This window comes from Syngnathus typhle, linkage group LG2, assembly GCF_033458585.1.
Source record: "Syngnathus typhle isolate RoL2023-S1 ecotype Sweden linkage group LG2, RoL_Styp_1.0, whole genome shotgun sequence".
Lineage (NCBI taxonomy): Eukaryota > Metazoa > Chordata > Actinopteri > Syngnathiformes > Syngnathidae > Syngnathus > Syngnathus typhle.
This window is the reverse complement of record NC_083739.1, coordinates 6,100,537-6,122,459: the sequence shown is the minus strand read 5'-3', so window position 1 is coordinate 6,122,459 and position 21,923 is coordinate 6,100,537. Positions and strand designations below refer to the sequence as shown.

Below are 21,923 nucleotides of genomic sequence, written 5' to 3'. Positions count from 1 at the left end.
ATGGAAACAAGAGTAGCAATGCACAGAATAAATTTTGGTGGCAATTATTTAACATTTCAGACACTAGGTGATAACAGAACATGACAAACCAAGCCAAGAAATACAATGTTTGCCTCCCTCCTGGGATGAAAAAAACAAAACAGGAAGTCGAGTTTCAAAAGTGGGTGGGCCCGTTTGCTAGAAATTGGAAAAAAAAAAAAGCCGTGTTATGTCCCTTTAACCTCCACAATGAATGGGAAAGATTACTATATAATCACAAACAAAACAGGATGTACAGAATTTTTGTCCGGTAAATGATTTCAGAAAAGTGGTTAGAAAAAGTAATCCATATCATTGAAGTGCAACCTTTGGGACTCATTGGGACTCGACAGGCACAGAAAACAGAGGTGGGTGGCAACTGAGAGACCGAATGTATGTAACAAATCTGAGAAAAATAGCACATATTAAAAAATGGCAGAAAATGATTTGTAATATTTAATAATGCATTTTCTTGCTTGTTCCAGACACATTTTAAGAGACATTTTTTACTCTTTTCAGTCTACTTTGATCTAGTGAATCATGATATATTGCAATGCTATTATTGAAACCAAATCGCATTATCATGCTGTTACATTATTTATTGTTGATGTTTCTATGGAAATCAAACAGCTAATGAATGAATGACATGAGATTTAAAATAAAATTAAGACAGGACATGTGTTGTGGTTGATAATAATATTAAGCACACTTTATTTAAATTGGGTTAAATTCAACAAAAGAGTCATATAGCTGATTGCTCATAAAATCTTTATGAAGGAAAATCAGGAACAAATAAGTGCTTCACCAAGAGTCTCAGAGGCGATATATGCAATGTGTGGATGATTAAGTGATTTTTGTTTTAAATAAAGCATATGAGTTTCTAAAAGAATAAAGAGGAAGGTGAATGCAGCCATAAATTTTACTCGTGCCCATAAAAAAAAAAATCATGACACATCGTGACAAGGAATGTTGTAACACAGTTTACGGCAACTGTTTCATATATCAGAATGTCAAATTTCTGGCTAACGTAATCATACATTTAAAGAGTTTTGTCAGAATTTCACAGTTTCTGTGAGCTGTTTTATTTTTCCTCAATGCTCACCTCTCTTTGTAATGACTCCTAGATACCCGACACTAATTACAAAGTCCATAAAAGCCAGCAGAAGTTGTGTTGCGGACTTTGCCTGGTCTCCATCGCATATATTGGCAGCACATTAACAGGAGACGCACATTTGTCTGTGCAAAACAGTGAATCTTAATGCTGGGCTATTATTTGGCTCCCGAGGGAAGGAAAGCCTCATGCAGCATGTACAATTGAATGTGTGTGTTTGTACTAATCGTATGTGCGTAGTTGAGGAATTCGGGCATTGTATAACCGCCAATTACTCTTGACCTGTAACCGTTTTATTTTCTCCAGGGAATTTGTGTCATTAATGAGGGAGACTCAAGTACGGTACCTAGTTGACGACTAAATCTAGACAAAGAACACTACGGCTTACAACACAGTCACCCTAATTACCTGGGTTGATGTTGCTATTCACTTTAAACCGTGTGGTTTGCATATTTGTCAAGACAAACCATTGACAAGAGGCTTGTCAGAGATCAGCTGTGAAGTCTTCCTACCCAATCTTTCATGGCCCTATGTGACCCCCACCCCCTTCCAGTATGATGCTAGAATGATGAGGGTTTATATGAATACTTTCAAAGCAGTACAACATTACTTTTCAGAGCCATTTATTTTGCAGAGATTGGGTATTTAATGTTTGCCTTTCTTGCAACTTCCAAGGTGTTTGCAACAATGAGTGATGTATAATTTCAGCAACAATCATAAAAGTATACAGACATTATAATCCTTTTTTTTTTTTGCCAAATAATACTGTATAATAATACTTCTAAAAAGAGTGCGTTGCCCATTAAACATGACTCCACTCTCGGCTGCACCAACTTGATCCAAGGGAACGCTGCGCATTACATTTGGAGCTGGTTTAGCTGCAGGAGCTGCCGGAGAGATGTCGACGTCGACTATCCAACCGTCTTCGGGGCTCCACTCCGGATTTTTCCTCAGGGTTGTCTCCCAAAGCCTTTCCCGAAAATAGGTAACCCACAAGGCAGTGGGGGTTTGAGAATCAGGGTTTTCCGTCCCCTAGATGGATTGCCCTCCCAAGCTGACGAGCTCCATCTACCCGAAGCAACTGGTTTTGAGGCGCCAGTCACACGCCTTCGCCCCTTCTCCTGTTAGTAGAAGCAGTTCCGCCAGGCTTTGAGTCGAAGCCAGGCGTGCAGGCCAGGAGTTGGACTTTGGTTGTCAGAGGCTCTTTGAGACGCATGCCTTATGGGAGCTTTTTATAGGCAGTGGGAGCTTATCCCCACCACCACCCCCTTTGGAACTGTTACCCAATATCTGCCCCCTAAATAAACTGTCCTGATGGTGTGACGTCCTGTTCTCTCTGCAAACGTGCGCGTGTCACTGGAATAAGCCATTTTGTTGATAGGAATTGGAAGTACCTGCTGTGTGAACTTTGGAGCCTTATAGTGCACGCAGAGGTAGGCACAAGCGGTTTACGAATTTACATGTCAGTTTATTATAGCTCTTAACCGAGCAAAGGACTTAAACTCAGTCATGAATTGTAGATTACATTTCAATTTGGACTCAACGAGGACGTTCCCTATTACCTATGTGCGTGTTTGGCTTTCCGTTATCAGTAGAGGTCATTTTATGTCACATGGCTCCCCCCCCCCAAAAAAGAACAAACATTTTGCACCGCAAAATGGTTTTCTATTATTTGCAATATCCCTGTGTGCGCAATCCGGGGTCGCGGGCATGCTGGAGCCTATCCCAGCAGTCATAGGGAACCCCATTGTGTGCGGCCATGTGTGTTTTTTGTTTGTTTGCTTGTTTGTTTTTAAAGTTGAATGGTGCTCGTTGAAATTGAATCATTTCATTCATTTTCTACCGGTCAACCTTAAAGCTTCACACCCGTCCCGTCGTAAGACAAACATCAGCCTCAGTTTTATCGTTTTTTTTCTAGATCGTGTGTGAGGGGCAGATCATTGTCCCCATAAAACTGCCCGCCCCATTCCCAGTGTTATCTACACCTATGCTCATAAACTCCAGCACGGACAAATAAGCAATAAGAAGAATGGGAGAAAGGACAAAAGCTCAAAACGCCCTCATTTCACTTTGCCCACAACTACATATGTAAATCTTTGGATCCACCTAGCTTACATTGTTCTGTATCTTTCAAGGGGCTGTGTGTGTGTGTAACCAACGATGACGTCCCAGTCGCTGCCACCTCAAATAGAGCCAGTCCTGAACAACGTTGAAAATAGAAGAACCTCAAACAAGACAACAGAAATCAACAAAGTTGACTTGCATGCCAGGGGCCAATGGGCCAGCAAATCTGAGTTCCTTCTTGCCGTGGCAGGCCAGATCATTGGCCTGGGGAACGTGTGGAGGTTTCCGTACTTGTGCTACAAGAATGGAGGAGGTAAAATAAATGCAAGTAATGAAGCAATAGAAATGAGCTTCTTCTACTCACATCTTTTGCTTTATTTTATCTCTTGCTAATCTTTTTCCATAGCTTTCATAGACTTTACAACATCCTCTTCACAGAATGAACCACGGGAAGTAAATGTTATCTGTGTGTCCAGGTGTGTTCTTTGTACCTTACCTTTTGTTCCTGGTGCTGTGTGGCATTCCTCTGTTCCTCCTGGAGACTTCTCTGGGCCAGTACACGAGCCTAGGCGGTGTCAGCGCCTGGAGAACCATTTGCCCAATATTAGGAGGTACATTTGTATTGTACTTTATACTGTATTTAAAAGCTAGATTCAATTATATTAATCAATTGTATCAATCAAGCAAAACAGTAAGACTGCATAAACAACATTTGTCGATCACTTGCTTTTCTTGGTCCATTGAGTGAACTAAAAGGGAAGAAACTAAAAAAAAATCTAAATTAATAATTACACAAGATTTATGTAAAGCTTTTTCTACACCATATTTATTCCATTGCTCTCCAAGGTTGGCAAAAAATACTGCATAGTAAATGCATTGCACTTCAGGTTTCTGGTTGCGGTCACCAGATAGCATCAGTAAGATTTGCTTGTTCTCTTGTCTGTCTGCAGGGCTCGGCTATGCAAGCCAGATGATGATCCTGCATGGATGTGTGTACTACATCGTCATACTGGCTTGGGCTCTATTCTATTTATCGTATAGTTTTCAGGAAGAACTGCCCTGGTCACACTGTAATAACTCGTGGAACACTGGTCAGTTAGTACAGTCGCTGCAATCAGGTCCACGCGGAAGGCATGAACTATATATAATACACGTATTTGTGTGCTTCCCTGTAGATGCTTGCTTCATGTATGACCATCGTAACCATACAGCCAATGTAAGCAGCCTGCCTGAGAACACCACGTCACCTATCATGGAATTTTGGGAGTCAGTGCATCCTCGGATTCATTGGTAATTAATTAATAAAGCTTATTGTAACAACTCTCTTTGTATGCTGTAGGCGAGAGGTGCTCCAACTTTCCGATAGCTTAGACGAGCTCGGTCCTATAAGCTGGAAACTTGCACTGTGTCTTGCCCTTGTCTGGTTCGTTTGTTACTTCTGCGTGTGGAAGGGTATTAAGTCCACAGGAAAGGTAAATATATAACGATGTCATGTTTTTCCCATTGTTACTAATTGTCATTCTTCTCGTTTCCTTTGCACTTTCTAGGTTGTGTATCTCACAGCCACCTTTCCATATGTGATGCTGTTTGTTCTGCTGGTGCGTGGTGTCACTTTGCCTGGAGCAGCCCAGGGAATCATCTACTACCTCAAACCTAACCACACTCGCTTGGCAGACCCGCAGGTGTAGACAGACAGTCGTGTCCGTAAAATATCAACTTTAGGTTTTGGATCAATATCAGTTTTTAAAGGTTACCGACAGAATTTAGATTAGATCAAATTCCTAATCTGTTTTAAATTATGGTAAGAAATGCTTGAAGCTTGCACTGTTTCTTTACTGTCTTCTTTTTTTGCAGGTATGGATGGATGCAGGAACCCAAATCTTTTTTTCGTATGGAATCTGTTTGGGGAGCCTCACAGCCCTTGGCAGTTACAACAAATATAACAATGATTGCTACAAGTGAGACATTTTATCACACAGGCAGCCACTCGAACCACACTGTGTGAAAAACTAGAAGCTAATGGTCAGATGGGTTCCAGAAAGAATGAACGGAATGGCCCAAGAAAACATGCTTGGACACAGCCACACCTTCAAGAAAAGCCTTAGCAACCCAATTTCCCACACTCAAGTCAGTCATGCCCGAAAACAATCAAGCACTTAGCTTTTGGCTTCAGCTAATGCAGAATGCAAGGCCATCAACTACTGCCAGATGCACTTAAATACACGACTCAGTTTTACGTCAAATATGATTTCTTTTCCTTTTGTGCATACAGGGACTCGTACTTTCTGTGCCTCCTGAACAGTAGCACCAGTTTCCTTGCAGGCTTTGCCATCTTCTCAGTGCTTGGCTTCATGGCGGAGGAGCAAGGAGTGGACATCGCCACTGTGGCTCAGTCCGGTAAGAACACATTCGATACAAATATCCCAAGATTTTTGATGAACCTTTCTTTTGTTACTCCACTGGTGGGCAGTTTTCATTCTAGTTTACGTCATGTTTGTAGAACAAAGATCTATTTTCTTCAAAGTAAACTATTTTCAGCCTCAGCAGACCTCATTTCGGCTACCAACGGAGGATTACCACTGACTCTTTGTTGCTTTGGATTTACTTTTATGTTTGATACTCTTGCGTTTTTTTTCATCCCAGGGCCTGGCCTGGCCTTCATCGCCTTCCCCAGAGCTGTAGCCATGATGCCCATTCCTCAACTCTGGGCCATCTGCTTCTTCCTTATGATCATCATGCTGGGGCTGGACACACAGGTTGGTAGCACAATATGACATATTACGTGAAGCGCCATGAATGAAAAAGAAACAGAAATCTTCTTTCTGTCTTGCAGTTTGTGAGTCTAGAGGCGTTGATGACATCTGTGACCGACTTGTACCCCCATCTGATCAGACGCGGCTACCGCAGAGAGCTCCTGCTGCTATTTATCTGCGTTGCATGCTTCTTGATCGGGCTGATTATGGTGACGCCGGTAACATGACCTCTGTGTGAACGCGTTGAACTAACCACTCATTTTGGATTTCATGATATCGAGTCGTCCACTTTGTGTGTGTCTTTGTCTTGCTGCTGGCCATGCAGGGTGGTCTGTATGTGTTCCAGATATATGATCATTTCTCCTGCAGTGGAGCCAGCTTATTACTTCTCTCCATCTTCCAGTCTATTGCAATTGGCTGGATCTATGGTAGGAAACAGTCACATGTTTTTAGCACTCATGCGTTTGAGATTAAAAGGAAATTGTATTAGAGCAGGGAGCAGAATGACATAAAACCAGTTTTGGTTATTACATTACTCACATACTTTAGCTTTTCTCCCACTCATGGTCAGTAGACCGAACATGGCCGCAGCTTACCCTCTGTTGCAAGAAGATTGGCTCAAAGCCAGGCTCTTGTCTGTCTCCTCTGGACGCTCAATCAAGACCCCCAGCCTCTCGCCCTCACAGTCTGTGTGGCTCGACATAGCCACTATTCTAGCCCGACCCAGCCCGGAGACAAAGGCATTTAAAAAAAAAAAACATTTACACAAAGACTGTTCCATGCCATGTCAGCTAAAAAAAATGCAATAAAGACAGAAGAGACTTTGCAGGTAATCATGATTAAGGGAAAAATATAGATCCAACTGAATACCAAAGCAACTTTTTTATGACTCTCCCAGTCGGAGGTGAATGTTTAGGAAACGAAAAAATCTGAGGGGGAATTTCACAGGAATATCAACTCCACTACACGGTTTGCTCCTCATTTGACTTTTTTCCTTCATGACAATGGCTGTGACAGTCAAGAATTAAAATGTCTGGTTCATTTCTCATGTCACCCTCAAGTGAGTTTATGGCCATGTGAGCAGAATAATAAAGCCAGAGCTTACTCAAATTACAGAATCTCGTTAAAGAAAACTACGTCTCATTTAGAATTGTATATAATTGTATATCTGCTTAAAAAGGACTTTTTTTCCTATCATTGTAGCAACAAAATAACTACAACCACTTCTTTTGCGCAAAGGTGCCGAGCGCTTTTGTTCAAACATTAAGGACATGACGGGCCACAATCCCCTGCTTGTCTTCAAGCTGTGCTGGAAGTATCTGACGCCAGCCGTGTGCACAGTAAGTGAGCTGCCATGAAGAAAATGTACGTAGATGTTTCCAGAGATGACCACTTTACCCCATTTATTTTAAGTCCATCTGTCCTTTTTTAAAAAAACATCTTGTCCTCCATCCTCAGCCTACAAAATGGGCGTGGGCATCTGTCTGGGATATGTGAAAACTTCTTTCATGTGACTTGTAGGCTACCTTCTTGTTCTCCTTGGTCTGTTGGTCTCCATTGAGCTTCGGGAAAGGCCTGGTCGCTCCAAGTTGGGCAACAGCACTGGGCTGGCTCCTCACCTTATCCTCTGTGTCTCTGCTTCCAATCTGGGCCATCTATGCACTCGCCATGACGCCTGGCACCCTCACACAGGTTCTGACTTGTCCTTCAGTCACTTTGTTCTTCTTGTGTCCACTTCTTGACACGCATTTAACTTCTCTGTGTGCTTCACAGCGTTTTCACACCTTGTGCAAACCCACCATAAATTCTCCACAAGCCTTCCATCCCGGCATCCTGCCCGAATACAGATCTGCAGTTCCCCTCAGCGAGAAGCCAAGGAAAGTAGTTGACGACGTCATTTGAAACGACGTGGCTAAGCATCAATTTGTGATGCACGTAAACTATCCAGATGTGATCAAAAAGGGTGGAGTTGCTTTGGATCTGTGACCTCTCCAGCTATGCACGCCAAGCAAGTACAGTTTAGTTCAATTTGTTATGGCAGGATTGTTTTTTTGATTCTTTCTTAACGGTACATTTTGGTGCGGGATTCTCAACGATAAACGTTTACGATACCAGTTTCCTAAACTTTACGTTGTAGTTGTGGTGGCTACAAATACTACGGTTAAGTGATGAGTTGATAGTCTTCACTTCTGCGCAAATCAAATCCTTTTATGTTTCCTGTTAAGGGAATGGCGGGATGTTAGCATCACTGTACTGTCATGTTTTTTTATTTTTTAATATTGAACAAATTGGTGGGTAACACTCTTGCACAGCTATGATTTACATGGCACATTGTAGTTATTGCCATATTGGCTGCAAGCTCAGCAGTTGAGAATCAGGTAAATCGATTTTAGGACACAACAACAAATCATTTCTTTTCTTGACCTCCATTGTATCTTAACATACAAAGTATCCATTGCTTATTAATTCTTTGAGTTCATTTCTACAAATTTGGTTGTGAAGTGGGAAATGATACCGCCAAAAAAATCTCTGAGTTTACATATCAACAGTGTCTATTTAAGAATTGTGTCTCCTCCTGTATTTGATCATTTGGTAAATGTGTCTATGTGTTTCCTGGCTGGCATCCAGTTTACAATGTACCCCGCTTCGGCGCCGACTGACCAAAGTCGTGAGCGGCTCAGATAGTCGCTGGATGGATAATTTTGTTTCACATAAATGTGTGGGGGAAAATTGTGATTGTAAAATATGTGATTCCTATTCAATTGGTATCGAGGCAGCTAATAGCAAAACTTTCTATTATTGTTAATTAATACTGTACTGTAACCAATTGTGACTTTGCAAAGTAACTGTACTTCAATTATTTCGCTGAGACATAGAACCTAGTTGCAATATTAGGGCAAGATATTTCTGGCATGATTGATATTTACTTAGCTGCATACACGATGTGAATAAAAGAGTGTGCACATGTTCTTTTATTCATGGAAGTGTTCCTGATTCGACATCTAATTTCACCTGTGCTCTGGGCTAGAAATAAAGCCTACACAAATTTACTTAAGTCATTCCATAAGAAGCAAAGTGAGTTCCCCACCTTCCATTTTGATCTTAATCGAAATTCTGGTTTTAGCAATGATGAAAGCAGGATGGAGAGCATCCATGTGTGCATTCCAAAGTTGCTGGCGGGGGTTAGGGGGGGTTCTGACAGCAACACTTAGTAACAAAGCTTGGCGGTTACGTAAAAGGATCGGCTTGTCAATGAGCCGTATTGGATTCTCTCCTTTCCCAGTCACGGTAAGCGGCGGGCTGGTTCCATACACGTGACGTGGCACGTGGAGGCCTTCCATAGTTGTTTTGGTGATGTTCTGTATGCAGCATGTGTGTGTTGGCAGGGGGGGTTGGCGGTTTATGTCCATATGGTTGCTTTGGCATACATCTCCGTCTCAGATGATAAGGATTAAAATCATCCAATGGGTGAATGTGAGGTATTCATAGAGGGAGGGAGCGACCATTGGAGGGATTCGAGCCAAACTCTGTGTACTTCTGCACACACACACACACACACACACACGCGTCTGCCTGACATCATAGCAACCTGATCAAACATCCTGTATCACACAAAAGGTTTTATTTGCTTTGACTTTACAGACTTTTTTTTACTGCCGTTAATACACTTGACAGTTTGGTGTGATGATCAAGCATCCGGCAAGACAAGGCAGGAGAAAAAAATAGAGATGGGTAAGGGGGAGGGCGGGGGGCTATATTGCATAACAGCTCAGTGAAGTGGACATGTGTTCTTTTTGAAGGCATCACATTAAAATGAATAAAATTAGCGCAAGAACATTGTGAGCCCTAATTGTTTTGTTTTACAATGCGTCTGTTTGTGCAGGAGGTTAGTTTGCCGTCACCACCCCCGCACACATTTAAAAGTTCAACAAAATCACAACTTCCAAAAAGGAATAGTAAGAGAAATCTCCACAATTCCACACTTTAGAGACCTTGTAAAGAAGAAGAATGCATTCTTGGAGGCTTTGTTCTCGCTCGGCTAGGCTGACAGCGGCAGTGTTCCATGTTTGCCCATTCTTCGCATCCTCTCTTACACGCTGCACCTCTCAGTTAAGATATGCGCCGATGAGAATTCAGATTAGAACGCCAACCTGCATGGGCTCTCATTACTAAGGTACTATGTGATGCTTCCAGGGACTCGTCACTCTGCATGGTGCAGGCTTCCATTGGTGACTCTGTCAATACGACAATATAAAATGGATGTTTTAATTACTTGTTGAAGTATAATTGGGTCTCTGGAGCATCGAGGCTATTTTGAGCATGTTATTCAAACACCTGGGGTTTGCTTCAAAAAAAAACAGGTGGTGCTTTGTGTCTTCTTTAGGATGATTTAGAAACTACCTGAGCTCCAGTGAAGCATGCACAGACTACACCTAAAGCTCTGACCACAACATGTTGAACTCTTCCTCCTTCATTCAGACATACAAAAGCCACAGGGTGTGTTAAAGTCACATTCTCGAGTGGCCCTCTCTGACATTGGCCCTATGCCATTAACATCTCTCACAGGAACAATAAGTTCTTATTCATGGGACAAGCATAAATTATCTATCGCTGCCTGGTTTGCTGAAACTCGCCACTTAAATCCTGTTTGAACAGTTTGAATTATTGAAATTGCCAAGCAGCAAAGGCTAAAAGCGACAGGGACATTTTTATTTTGTTGAGTTGAAACAGGGTGGCGAAATGGCTTTTTCCGTGTGCGCAAAAATTATTACACCCCCAACCAGGTTTTTCATTTATTCATCAATTTGTCAAGGTGGGTGACGCTTGCGCTGATGAGGACGGAGAGTTGACCTGAGAGAGACACTTTTCTCCTCAAATATTATTCAGGTTCCTTTTCTATCTCTCCTCGCAGCACTTAAAAGATTTGAAGAAGCGAGCTAGAAGAAAGGGGGTGGGGGTGGAGGAGTGGTGATTGAGCGCAAAGGGGCAGGACTTTTTCTCTCTGGGTCCTATTAAGAGCAAACTTTGTGATTTGTTCTCCAAGTTCAGCCCAGACTGCGCACAGTTTCTCTGTGCTACGCCTTTCCCCCTCCATCCCTGCTCCTCTCTATGATTTTGTTGACGCTGTTTTACAGGACATGGCAGGATGCGCTTTTGGGAACAACAAGTAAGTTGTCTCCTCAAGCTTCGCTCCTTCGTGTTTCAGACGTCATATAATGTTTACATGCTGCCCTGTGTGGAATGAACAATGGTGAGGCTCCTTGGTGCTGCGGCAGGCGGCATGTTTTGGTTCCCTCTACTGTTGCTGTGTGTGCTGCTGGAGACGGAACTCGGAGCCGGAGTCTCCGTTTTCCAGGGTTTCTATCTTCCACCTGCAAATGGCTCGCTGATCACACCAGCCAGGAGGACAGATGGGGTCGTACGGACTATTGATCGGATTTATAACGGAGGGGGGAAGGCGGGGTACTTGATCTACCTGGATGGGAGTCGCTTTCAACTGGACATGGAGCGTGATGGGACCGTGATGTCGCATCACTTCAGCCCTCAGTATGTACTCGCCATGATGGGAGGCAGCTCGGAGTCTTTGCAGCGGGACTGCGTGTATCGCGGAACGGTGAACACCAATCCGGAGTCCCTGGCTGTTTTCAACCTTTGCGGTGGAGGTTTGGAGGGCTTCTTCGCCGTGCACGGTGTGCGCTACGCGGTCACGCCGATCGTCCGAGCCAAGGGGCACGAGAATGACGCGCGCGCTCTGCAAGACAAGGACGCGGAACACGCCCTCCACGTCTTCACGCGTGAGAGCTTCACGTTTGAAGCCGCACGCGACGGCCGTGAGAGCTGCGGGACGCGCGATCGTGGCAGAGGGCGCCGGGACGCAGCGCGGAAAAGTCGGCGCAAGGGTCGCTCGGGCAGAAAGAGGCCGGACAGAGAGATGCATGATCTGGGAGCGCGCGGGCGGAGATGGTGGAGCCGGCTCGTTCCAAATGCAGCTGCGGACAGCCACATGCGACGCAAAAGGTCGATCTCTCGCTCCAGACATGTTGAGCTTCTTCTGGTGGCAGATGAGACCATGACCAAGAAGTACGGCAAGGACTTAAACCACTATCTCCTCACCCTGGCCTCCATCGCTTCCAAGCTGTACGGGCACGCCAGTATCGAGAACCCCATCCGGCTGTCCGTGGTGAAAGTCACCACGGTCACCGACAAAGACAAAGGGCTGGAGGTGTCCAAGAACGCAGCGGCAACTCTCAAGAGCTTCTGCAAGTGGCAGAACCAGCAAAACCCGCTGGGCGACGACCACCAAAACCACCACGACGCCGCCATCCTCTTCACTAGGCAGGTAAACAAACTTCCACGCTCGACTTCCCGTCTCGAGGCGCCGGGTCGACCGCTTGTCCTCCAGCCCGCACAGCAGCTTAGCGCCTCGGTGCGATGCCAAGGCAACCGAGTGACGCCATCGCTTGTTTTGATTTCTATGGCTTCTCGTTGCGCATTTAAGCACACGTGAAATTTGCTGACATGTTAGTTTCCCCGTGACTCAATGCGTAAAGGACACACATGAAGACCAAAGCAAGTCTGGAGAACCTCATGCAATTGCTACCACCACTTTTCTGTCTTCCTCTATGTGCAGAAAATTGCGTGCGTAACACTGCTCAGCATCTGTGAAACAGCCATAAAAACTGTATTTCCTGCATGTGGTGTTTTTCTGGGCAAGTTCTTCTGTCTCCAGCCTACCCTCCCAATCCCTTGACAACCTTCAAGCCTCAGAGGCTGAGACCTAATGCCTTTGCAGACAAATTCTTCCCAGGAATGTTAAAATTAACTCGAGGGTGCACCCCAGAAACATCCCTAAAAATTCCTATGCGACTAAATAAGGCAGTCAACCCCAGCCTTGTATTATCCTCCTATCACTCCAGTCTGCACATTTTTCCAAGTTCATTTTACAGCATCTGTCAGCTGAGGCTGTCAGAAAAACAAACAGTCTGTATGGAGACCACACGAATTTAGCCTTTCTTTCTCTCTGCCTTATTTTAGACTCCCTCTTTAATGCTCTGCTGCCTGCACCACAGCCACACCTTTCTGCTCTTCATCCTGACTTTGGATCTGTAAAGGAGTAATCGTTCATTGGCAGCTATGTCAAAAGTAGTTGGCAAAGAGTCCCAGACCATGCGTGCCAACCACCTACATTGTTGACACTCCACCTGCTTGGGCAAATCCGCAGAGTAGACTGGTGACCCATCGCCCCACAAAAAAAAGGAAGAAAGAAAAAAGGGATGCCCTAAAGCCAACATCAGCAGATAAGACCACAAAGTCAAACTACTACGTAGAAAGCTGAATAGCAGGTTTTATTTGCTTTTTGAAAGTAAGTGTAAGTTACATGACCTCATCTTTGGGGTCATGCCCTTCATAAGCCCGTAAAAGCAGTCACCAGTTTACTTTGAGTTTGACCCTTGACCTATTTTGCGCTGTAAGTCCATCTTTAGGATTCTTAGCTGAGCACTAAAATTGATGTCACTTCAACCTGTCAATCAACGTGATGGGCAGACGTGCACATCTAAACACTGCAGGAAAGTAGAGAGTGAAACAGGAATGCACAAGCATAAGGTTACGGTTTCCCTTGAAAGAGCACTGCCGGGAAATAACTGCAGTTGGCTCAGGTGTCTTGGATGAAAAAAAAAAAAAAATCAAAGAATTTCAGCATGTGTCACAGTTATTTGAACCACTTCTTAATACTCTCCCTCTGGACATTTCGTTTTCTTCTAGAGTTTGGCTTTATTGTTATGTTCTGTTTCAACCAAGATTTTTCAAAATTAGTGATTAAAACAACCAGGAAAGAAAAATAATAATAATAAAAATCCTGTCGGAAGGCAGCACAGTGTTCCTGTGGTTGGCATGACATTCCTTTTTTTGGAATCTAGGCTCCGGTGGGCTTCTTGTCTGGAGTTTGCATGTCTACCTGAATGTTCACAACATGCTTCATGGAGCAGACTAAATTGTACATAGGTGTGAATGTGTGCGCAACTGTGAATGTCTGTCCATATGTGCCTCATGATTGGCTGCTAGCCAGTTCATAAAAAATAAACTGGATGGACGGCGAGCGCATCATGTCAAAGCGACGACCTCTGTTTCAAACTCAATAAGGTTAGATGTTGCAAAACCTGGACAGACACCAAAGTTGCTCCTGTTTTCACATATTGTTTCATTATTTGGATCGACATTGCAAATCATCCTAAAATGAGTTTTGACCCATCTGGTTTGTTTTTAGATGTTAGCTCAATAGTCAAACTAATTGGGATGTATGCTAAATGACAATGTGATATTCTGGGATGCCTTGGGTGCATACCGATCCTTAAATGTACAAATTCCTACCCTGCTTTGCACGTCTGCTGACTTTATCCACATAGTTATGTCATTTAACCTTTTACATGGAATTTGCACGTGTGGCGGCGACGCCTCCCTTTTCCTGTGCACTTGACAAACCCACAACCCAGCACGTCCATGACTTTTTGTCTGCATCACAGTGTACATTTCCCAGCTCCCGCCGGCGTCGCAGACGGCTCTTCTATTTGTTTTAGCCGTTCTTGATATTTCACACGTTATACTTTGTCTGGCATCCGTCGACGACCTGGAGACAGCCCAAAAGTCTCGACCTTGGCCGGCGGGCACAGTGCGTGGCATCGATCGGTGGATGTTGGCTGTTCTTCTTTCATAAGTTCGTTTAGCCTCTCGATTTTTCTTACCCGCGACCATCCCGGTGCATTCTTATCGCTGAGAAAGTTTCCTTGCACTTTAGCTTGTTAGCCAAGACAAACTACTTCTCTGCTAAAACTCGCATGACTCTTTAAGGACAACCTTTTCCACACATGCTGTACATGGTTTATGCAGATCCAACGGGTTAAAGTTCAGCTTTGGTGGTGGTCTCTGTTGAGTCATGACATCAGATGTGTAGTTTGTTTTCAGTGGGAGCTAAACTAGCTTACTCAGACTTTTAACATGTGTGTCTGGTTGGCTGTTTGTTTAACTCAAATCTTGGCTAAGACCGGTCAGGCTCTCACGCGTCGGCACACCACCCGGCTGACTTTTTCATCCAGTCTGCCACCTGTTCCCCTGTTAGTTCTGCCAATACCTCCGTAACTCTACGCCCCCCCCTAACCACACCCGGTTCTTCTCTTTCATTTCCGGCATCTCTCCATCGCCATTTCCTTTGTTTGTTTCTTCTTTTTTTTTTACAGCCATCTTTCTTTTCTTACTTGAAAAGAAAAACAACGTCGGAAGAAAAACAAGCAAAGTTTCTATTATTCCTCCTTTGATTCACACTTTTCTGAAAACACAAGCTTTCGCACCAGGGTCCTGGATGGGTTTGGTGAAGAAACAAATACAAAAGGAATGGGTTGACAGAGTGTAAGAAACTTTCTATACACTCCCACTGTTAGATTCAAGACAAACATTGTACTTGAGAGGAGAGGCCAGCGTTTCCCCTCACTGACCGTGTGTGTGTTGACCCAAACCAAGTCACTATTTTGTTGTATGGGCCATGTCCATCCTGTTTGTTTCCTGTAAGCACATACGCTGTATTTATTTGAATGAACGGGAGTGATGTACATCTACATGTGCGTGTGTGCATATGGTTCCACCCAGTCAGTCAAGTGTGAGTGCATAACACAAGGGAGTTTGTTCCGAACTGGTCCACCCGGAACGGGTAAACACGTTCCCCGTAGAGTCTCTCCCCTGAAACCCAGCAAGCCTGTCAGCACCACTTAGCATGATGGTTCATCTTCATGGGACATGCTTTTCCCGTTTTATGTGCACATGCAAGGATGTTTGTTTGTTGGTATGCAAACATGCCCTTTGCTGTCTGGCATGATGGGTGCAATCGATTTGCCGTTCCGTGGCAAGACACCCCGAGGGCTCGTCTGCATGTACGTGCAAGAATCAATTATCATGTAACCACTGGCAAATGGTGGTGGAAGAAATATTGACAGAACACAGTAAACATCAAGTCCTTGGGCTGATTTAAAAGTCTTTGTTTTGCATCTTTGCAGGACCTCTGCGGCCATCACTCCTGTGACACTCTAGGAATGGCAGACGTTGGCACTATCTGCTCTCCGGAGAGAAGCTGTGCTGTCATTGAGGATGACGGGCTTCACGCTGCATTCACAGTGGCACATGAGATTGGTAAGCATGGATTCACTTGTTAGGACGTAGAGAAACAGACAAGCTTGGGCTGGCTCATCTGTCAGCACCTTTGTGGTTGTTGACTATCACATGAGTATTACCTGAGTGTTGATTGTGTTTTCTTTTCTCAATTTTGCTGCATGTGTAAACCTGTGGCATCATTTCTTGTCTCCATGGACCGTAAATAATGTTTCAATTATTTCCACCTCAGGCCATTTGCTGGGTTTGTCCCATGACGACTCCAAATTTTGCGAGGAGCGTTTTGGAGTGAACAGTGACAAGAGGCTCATGTCCTCCATCCTCACCTCCATTGATGCATCCAAACCTTGGAGCCGCTGTACCTCGGCCACCATCACAGACTTCTTTGATGATGGCAATGGTGAGAATTTTAAAACAACTTTATGAGTGACCGAAAGCAAGCATTATGAACTTCTACAGTATCCATCACTGAGCAAGGAATGAGTTTGTAGCCTCAGCCAAAGATCATATAACCTTCTTCAGCATGGTCATAAAAGTTAACCTTCCACCAACATCATCTTCTACTTGCCCTTTTTGCAGCCGAGTGTCTTCTCGACTTACCTCGTCAGCCCCTATTGGGTCCTGAAGAGCTTCCGGGGCAGAGTTATGACGCCGTGCGCCAGTGCCGCCTGGCTTTTGGGCCAGAATACACCGTGTGCCCCGGCATGGATGTGTGCTCTCGGCTTTGGTGCGCAGTTATTCGCCAGGGACAGATGGTGTGTCTGACCAAAAAGTTGCCAGCTGTGGAGGGAACACCCTGCGGGAAGGGACGCATCTGCCTGCAGGGCAAGTGTGTGGACAAAACGCGCAAGAGACATTACTCGGTAGGAGGTGATTCCACTTTCCGTCTTTCTAGCAGAGCGGCGAAAGCTTGATGAGACTGACCCTTTCCTCTGTGCCACAGTCATCCAACCATGGCAGTTGGAGCTCTTGGGGTTCTTGGGGTTCATGTACCAGGACATGTGGTGGTGGAGTGCAATTCGCCCAGCGGCTATGCAACAACCCGCCCCCACGGAACAACGGGCGTTACTGCACTGGGAAGAGAGCCATCTACCGGTCTTGCAATGTTACGCCATGCCCACCATCAAGTGAGTGCAGCATCGTGTACAGCACAGGTGTCAAAGTCAAGGCCCGGGGGCCAGATACGGGCCCCCCACATCATTTTAGGTGGCCCGCGAAGACAAATTGCGTATTGAATTCATGTCAATTCTAGAATTTCTAATTGTTTTCACTTTTTAAAAATAGTGATAGTGTTAGCAATTCATTTTTTTAAATAATTTTAATTTTTAAATATTTTATTTCAATATTTCACTTTTAAATATTTGAACAGCTTTTATTAGTCTCGGTTTTGAAAACTAGTTATTCATCAGTTTGTTGTGTAGCCTACACTATATATAAAATATGACACGTTCATACATTTATTTGGGTTGACAATTTTAATGGCCCTTTGAAGCAAACTATGATTATGATGCAGCCCGCGACAAAAATAAGTTTGACACCCCTGATGTAGAGAGCATCATCACAACCCAATACAAAACGTTTCTTCTCATGCTGTTATCCTCCAGATAAGAGTTTCCGGCAAGAGCAATGTGAGGTGCGCAATGGCCCGCAGACAGATCCTAAAGGGGTGAAAACCTTTGTTGAGTGGGTGCCCAAATATGCTGGAGTTCTCCCAAAAGATGTGTGCAAACTCACCTGCAGAGCGAAAGGAACGGGTTACTATGTGGTGTTCTCACACAGGGTGAGTTATTGCCCCCCTAAAAAACGTGTCCTGGAACATACTAGTGGAGAAGTTAACGAAACTCTCTGTGTTCAGGTGACAGACGGGACCGAATGTCGTCCTTACAGCAGCTCGGTGTGCGTGAAGGGGAAATGTGTGCGCACAGGCTGCGATGGCATCATAGGCTCCAAACTTCAGTTTGACAAGTGTGGAATATGCGGAGGCGACAGCACAGGATGCATCCGAGTTGTGGGCAACTTCACCAAGAAAAGGTACGAACAAAGACAATTTACTTTTTGTAGACATGTTTGTGTAGAGAAGAAAAATTCATTTGCATGATGTAACAAGAAACCTGTGGGATACCGTGTCCTTATATCGATGTCAAACAACCCTATCGCATATCGCATGATTTTCCAATATTGTCCAACGATATTGTATATCGTCATATCGTCATCTTCTGCCATTTTACAGATTTTGCACATAACGATGAACATCGGCCCAAAATGCACATCTGCTAAATTTTTACTAACTCCAAACATTTTACTCATTGATTCAAACAAGTTTCTTCCAAGTGGCATCTAGGACTCGATGATACCAAAACTGCCTTTTTTTTCCCAGCATAATACAAGTAAAAAAAATTATGAATGTAGAGCAGAAAGTAAAATAGACGACAGAATGTGGTAGCCAGCCTAAAAAAAAATTAACTAAATTAAGTGAATAGACATGGAAAAGCAAAAGTTGTCTGGTGACTTAAATATGCTTGCTGGTTTTGAGTTTACATTACCACAAAAACTTTTTTTCTGTAGCACATAGTAACATCTGCTTCCTGCTTAGCTAACCCAATCTCTACTTTCACCCTGACAAACAGTAAGGGCTACACTGATGTAGTGAAGATCCCTGCAGGCTCCACCCACATCAAGGTTCGTCAGCACAAGGCCAAAGACCAGACCCGTTACACCGCCTACCTCGCCCTCCGGAGACCCAATGGGGATTACCTCCTCAATGGCAAGTTTATGATCTCCACCTCCGAGACCATCATTCCGCTCAACGGCTCTGTGCTTAACTACAGTGGCTGGAGTCAAAGGGATGAATGGGTCCACAGCATGGGCCCCGGGGCCCTCCAAGAGGCCTTGGTAGTCCAGATCCTTGCGACAGACGCTAAAAAAAACCTGGATGTTCGTTACAGCTTCTTTATGCCACGCCGAGCGACTCCACACCAGCCACCGCTACTGCTTGTCCAAAGTCTGAATCTGGCCCGTTTGCAGGGCACGACAACTGACACCAAAACCACCACCACTAGCGCTACGACGTCCTCCCCCACTCCCACTATTCCGGTCCCTTCACCAACGATAGTTCCCAGTTTGTCTACACCACCGCCCGGACCCCAATGGGTGACAGGAGTATGGATGAGCTGCTCCAGGACTTGTGACACTGGTTGGCAGAGCAGGACAGTTCAGTGTAAGGACCAGGGCGGGAAGCTGTCCAAGGGATGTTTGCTGAATTCCCGTCCCTCCGCTTTTAAACACTGTCTTGTCAGAAAATGTTAAAATAGCAGAAGGATGGGAAGAAGACTTTGTAGGACAAAAGAAGTGGTCCGATAAAAGTGCTGCATGTTGGAATATGGACCAATGAATTTAAGACATAATCGAGAACCCTAATCAGGACTGTGAATGTTGAAGCAAGTCTCACAGAGACTCTGCTTAAAGAATGTCTCAGAATCGTAAATCGTTAAGAGAGGACCCGTTTGTTTTCCAGTCAAGGACTTTTGTTGCATGTTGACGACTCAACCTGTTTCAGCATCCACATGTACTTTGTCTTATTTTGTGTCTTTGTTTGTGTGAGTGTAGAAGTCCTGTATTCTCCTAATTAAGGGAGACACGTGTCTTTTGCCCTCCAGCTTACTGCATTGCTTTGACCATCCAATTATCCAAGGATGGGGGCAGACGATGACCAACAATGGACGGGGAAACCCGGACGTTCGGTGTTTAAATGGTGCTTTACACTCTGTCCATTATGCACAATAATGTATTACACAAAAGTAGGGGAAACAGATATACTGAGGTTGAGACTTGCTCAGGCTCTCAAAGTTCCTTGCCTCTGCAACAACTCGGGAAGAATGACACAAGTGTTGATTGCATCTTCTCAAGAACAGAACAGTGTCCTTGCCAAGTCAGCTATCAGAGGGGTAAAGTAACTACGACTCCATGATTGTCCTTAAACTGGAAGTCAACCCCAACATTTTCTTTGGGATAATATCTTCCGTGCAGCCCAATTAGCCAAAACACGGTGCTCCGATTCATGTTTCCTTTGTGGAAAATGAATTAAACAGGCAAAATCCATCTGTTTTTATCGGTCGCCGGGGGCGGCCATTTTGCCACTTGCTGTCGACTGAAAATGATTCGCATATTCTCAGGTCTCAGTTCATAACCAATCAAGGCTCAGCTTCAGGAAAACTGGTGAGCCATGATTGGTTGTGGCGACTGTGATGTCATTTACACTCGACAGCATGTGGCAAAATGGCCGCCAACTGAGATGGATAAAAACAATCGGATTTTACCAGTTTAACTCATATTCCAAAAATGCAATATTTATCAGAACGTTGTGGGTAGACTAGTAAGGGCACATGCAGCATATTACTGTAAAGAAAATTTAGGGGTTTACTTCCTCTTCAAGATTGACGTTCTTGGAGGTTAAAGATGCATCGCTTATTTTGCTTCATTTTTGAAGTGTGTCTGTGTCTGTGTGTTTGTGCGTCTGCTGACTTGCATTGAGAGTGACATTAAAAATGCAAACAAAGACAATACACTGGGAAATTTCCATTGGTGTGCACTGCCTTTAAGCGGGGTACACACATACTAAAAAAATGGACCGAATATTTCCCACCACTTTTAATCAGTCAGTGAAATCCCAATTTTCAGATCTCACTGAAAGATCCTGACCAGTGAAGAAATGATTTTATGTGTGGTGTGCTGGCTTGGTTATCTCAAGTACGCCACACGATGATTTCTTTCCTCATCGAGTAGGACCCCTCATATTTTCAAAATCGGTCGAGATTTTCAAAATCTGTGTGTGTGTGTCCCGCTTTACATGTTAACAACTCAATGTAAACCATCTTGAACAGTGAATGATTTCAATGTATGTGTTAGTATTCCAAACAATTTGCAGAGCCATATGCACATTGGTACACCTCATTGAAACACACGGCTTCTTCCTCTGAGGAAAGCCCTCTCGCTGAACAGCAAAAACGGCACTGAGCTTGTAATTTATTCTTTGTACGACTGCTATGTGTGAATAACAACGCAACGAGATGAGGTTTATTTATTGTAGTAATTTTGTATCAGATTACTATTTAATTTAGGACTATGCAGAATCCTCAGTGTCAGGATATAGTGTTTCTTTTCCAGTCGTGGGATGTACATAAAATATCTATATTTAAAAAAAAATCTCACTGTGTGTGATGTTTTTTTGTTAACTATCAATACAAACTTTTTTTACAATTTATTCTCTATTGACTCTAAGGACGTAAAGTAAAATGTATATGGTTGCTAAACAGCAAGTGCTACAAATCCAAGTATGTCCCAAATGTACTGAATTTGATGAGGTATGGAGAAGTAAATGTTAAAGATGAATGTACACAATAAACTACAATGTTGCATTACTTATTGTAGTCTCCATTATAGTGAGCCCTGTTTGAGCTTAAAAATGACCAACTGCAGCTGCCTGTTTGCGCCGAGTTCACAGATTTGGATCTCAGCTTAGGCTTCCCTGTTTGGTATTTGAATGTGCTCCTCTAACTCGTATTTCACCCTGCATACCAAAACAAATTCCAGGAAGACTAAATTCTCCATAGGTGTGAATATGAGTTTGAAGGCTTGTCAATATCTGTCCTATGACCTGCTGATGACCGGTCCAGGATGTAACCAACGTCTCATCTAAGAGTTATCTGGGACTGGCTCCAGCTCTAATGCAATCATAACAGAGTCATCCTGTCATAGGTATGTGGTATACCCTGAACTGGTCACCAGGATATTAACATAGCCAACTGTTTCCCTTTATACAAAAG

General features: G+C 44.0%; 2 protein-coding genes across 6 annotated transcripts; both read left to right on the top strand.

The window, feature by feature from the left end:
- The first annotated feature begins 208 nt into the window (after positions 1 to 208).
- Positions 209 to 8,921, top strand: LOC133150163 (sodium- and chloride-dependent GABA transporter 2-like). Of its 4 annotated transcripts, none has more exons than XM_061272512.1 (15): positions 2,027 to 2,562; positions 3,265 to 3,506; positions 3,670 to 3,804; positions 4,144 to 4,284; positions 4,369 to 4,459; positions 4,533 to 4,665; positions 4,741 to 4,875; positions 5,048 to 5,151; positions 5,466 to 5,590; positions 5,837 to 5,949; positions 6,027 to 6,164; positions 6,293 to 6,374; positions 7,186 to 7,286; positions 7,468 to 7,638; positions 7,720 to 8,921. In XM_061272512.1, exons 2-15 carry the CDS (start codon positions 3,290 to 3,292, stop codon positions 7,846 to 7,848), a joined length of 1,815 nt encoding a protein of 604 aa, XP_061128496.1. In that variant the 5' UTR covers positions 2,027 to 2,562; positions 3,265 to 3,289; the 3' UTR covers positions 7,849 to 8,921. The 4 variants fall into 4 exon arrangements, with proteins under 4 accessions (XP_061128493.1, XP_061128496.1, XP_061128494.1 ...); XM_061272510.1 differs by having other exon boundaries at positions 6,272 to 6,374; XM_061272509.1 differs by lacking the exon at positions 2,027 to 2,562 and adding an exon at positions 209 to 386 and having other exon boundaries at positions 4,144 to 4,459; positions 6,272 to 6,374.
- Positions 8,922 to 10,930: 2,009 nt separating this feature from the next.
- Positions 10,931 to 21,518, top strand: LOC133149909 (A disintegrin and metalloproteinase with thrombospondin motifs 5). Of its 2 annotated transcripts, XM_061272143.1 has the most exons (9): positions 10,931 to 12,286; positions 15,990 to 16,122; positions 16,334 to 16,501; positions 16,681 to 16,964; positions 17,045 to 17,228; positions 17,706 to 17,881; positions 17,957 to 18,132; positions 18,729 to 18,865; positions 18,930 to 19,141. In XM_061272143.1, exons 1-9 carry the CDS (start codon positions 11,195 to 11,197, stop codon positions 18,995 to 18,997), a joined length of 2,418 nt encoding a protein of 805 aa, XP_061128127.1. In that variant the 5' UTR covers positions 10,931 to 11,194; the 3' UTR covers positions 18,998 to 19,141. The 2 variants fall into 2 exon arrangements, with proteins under 2 accessions (XP_061128127.1, XP_061128126.1); XM_061272142.1 differs by having other exon boundaries at positions 10,936 to 12,286; positions 18,729 to 21,518.
- The last annotated feature ends 405 nt before the right edge of the window (positions 21,519 to 21,923 follow it).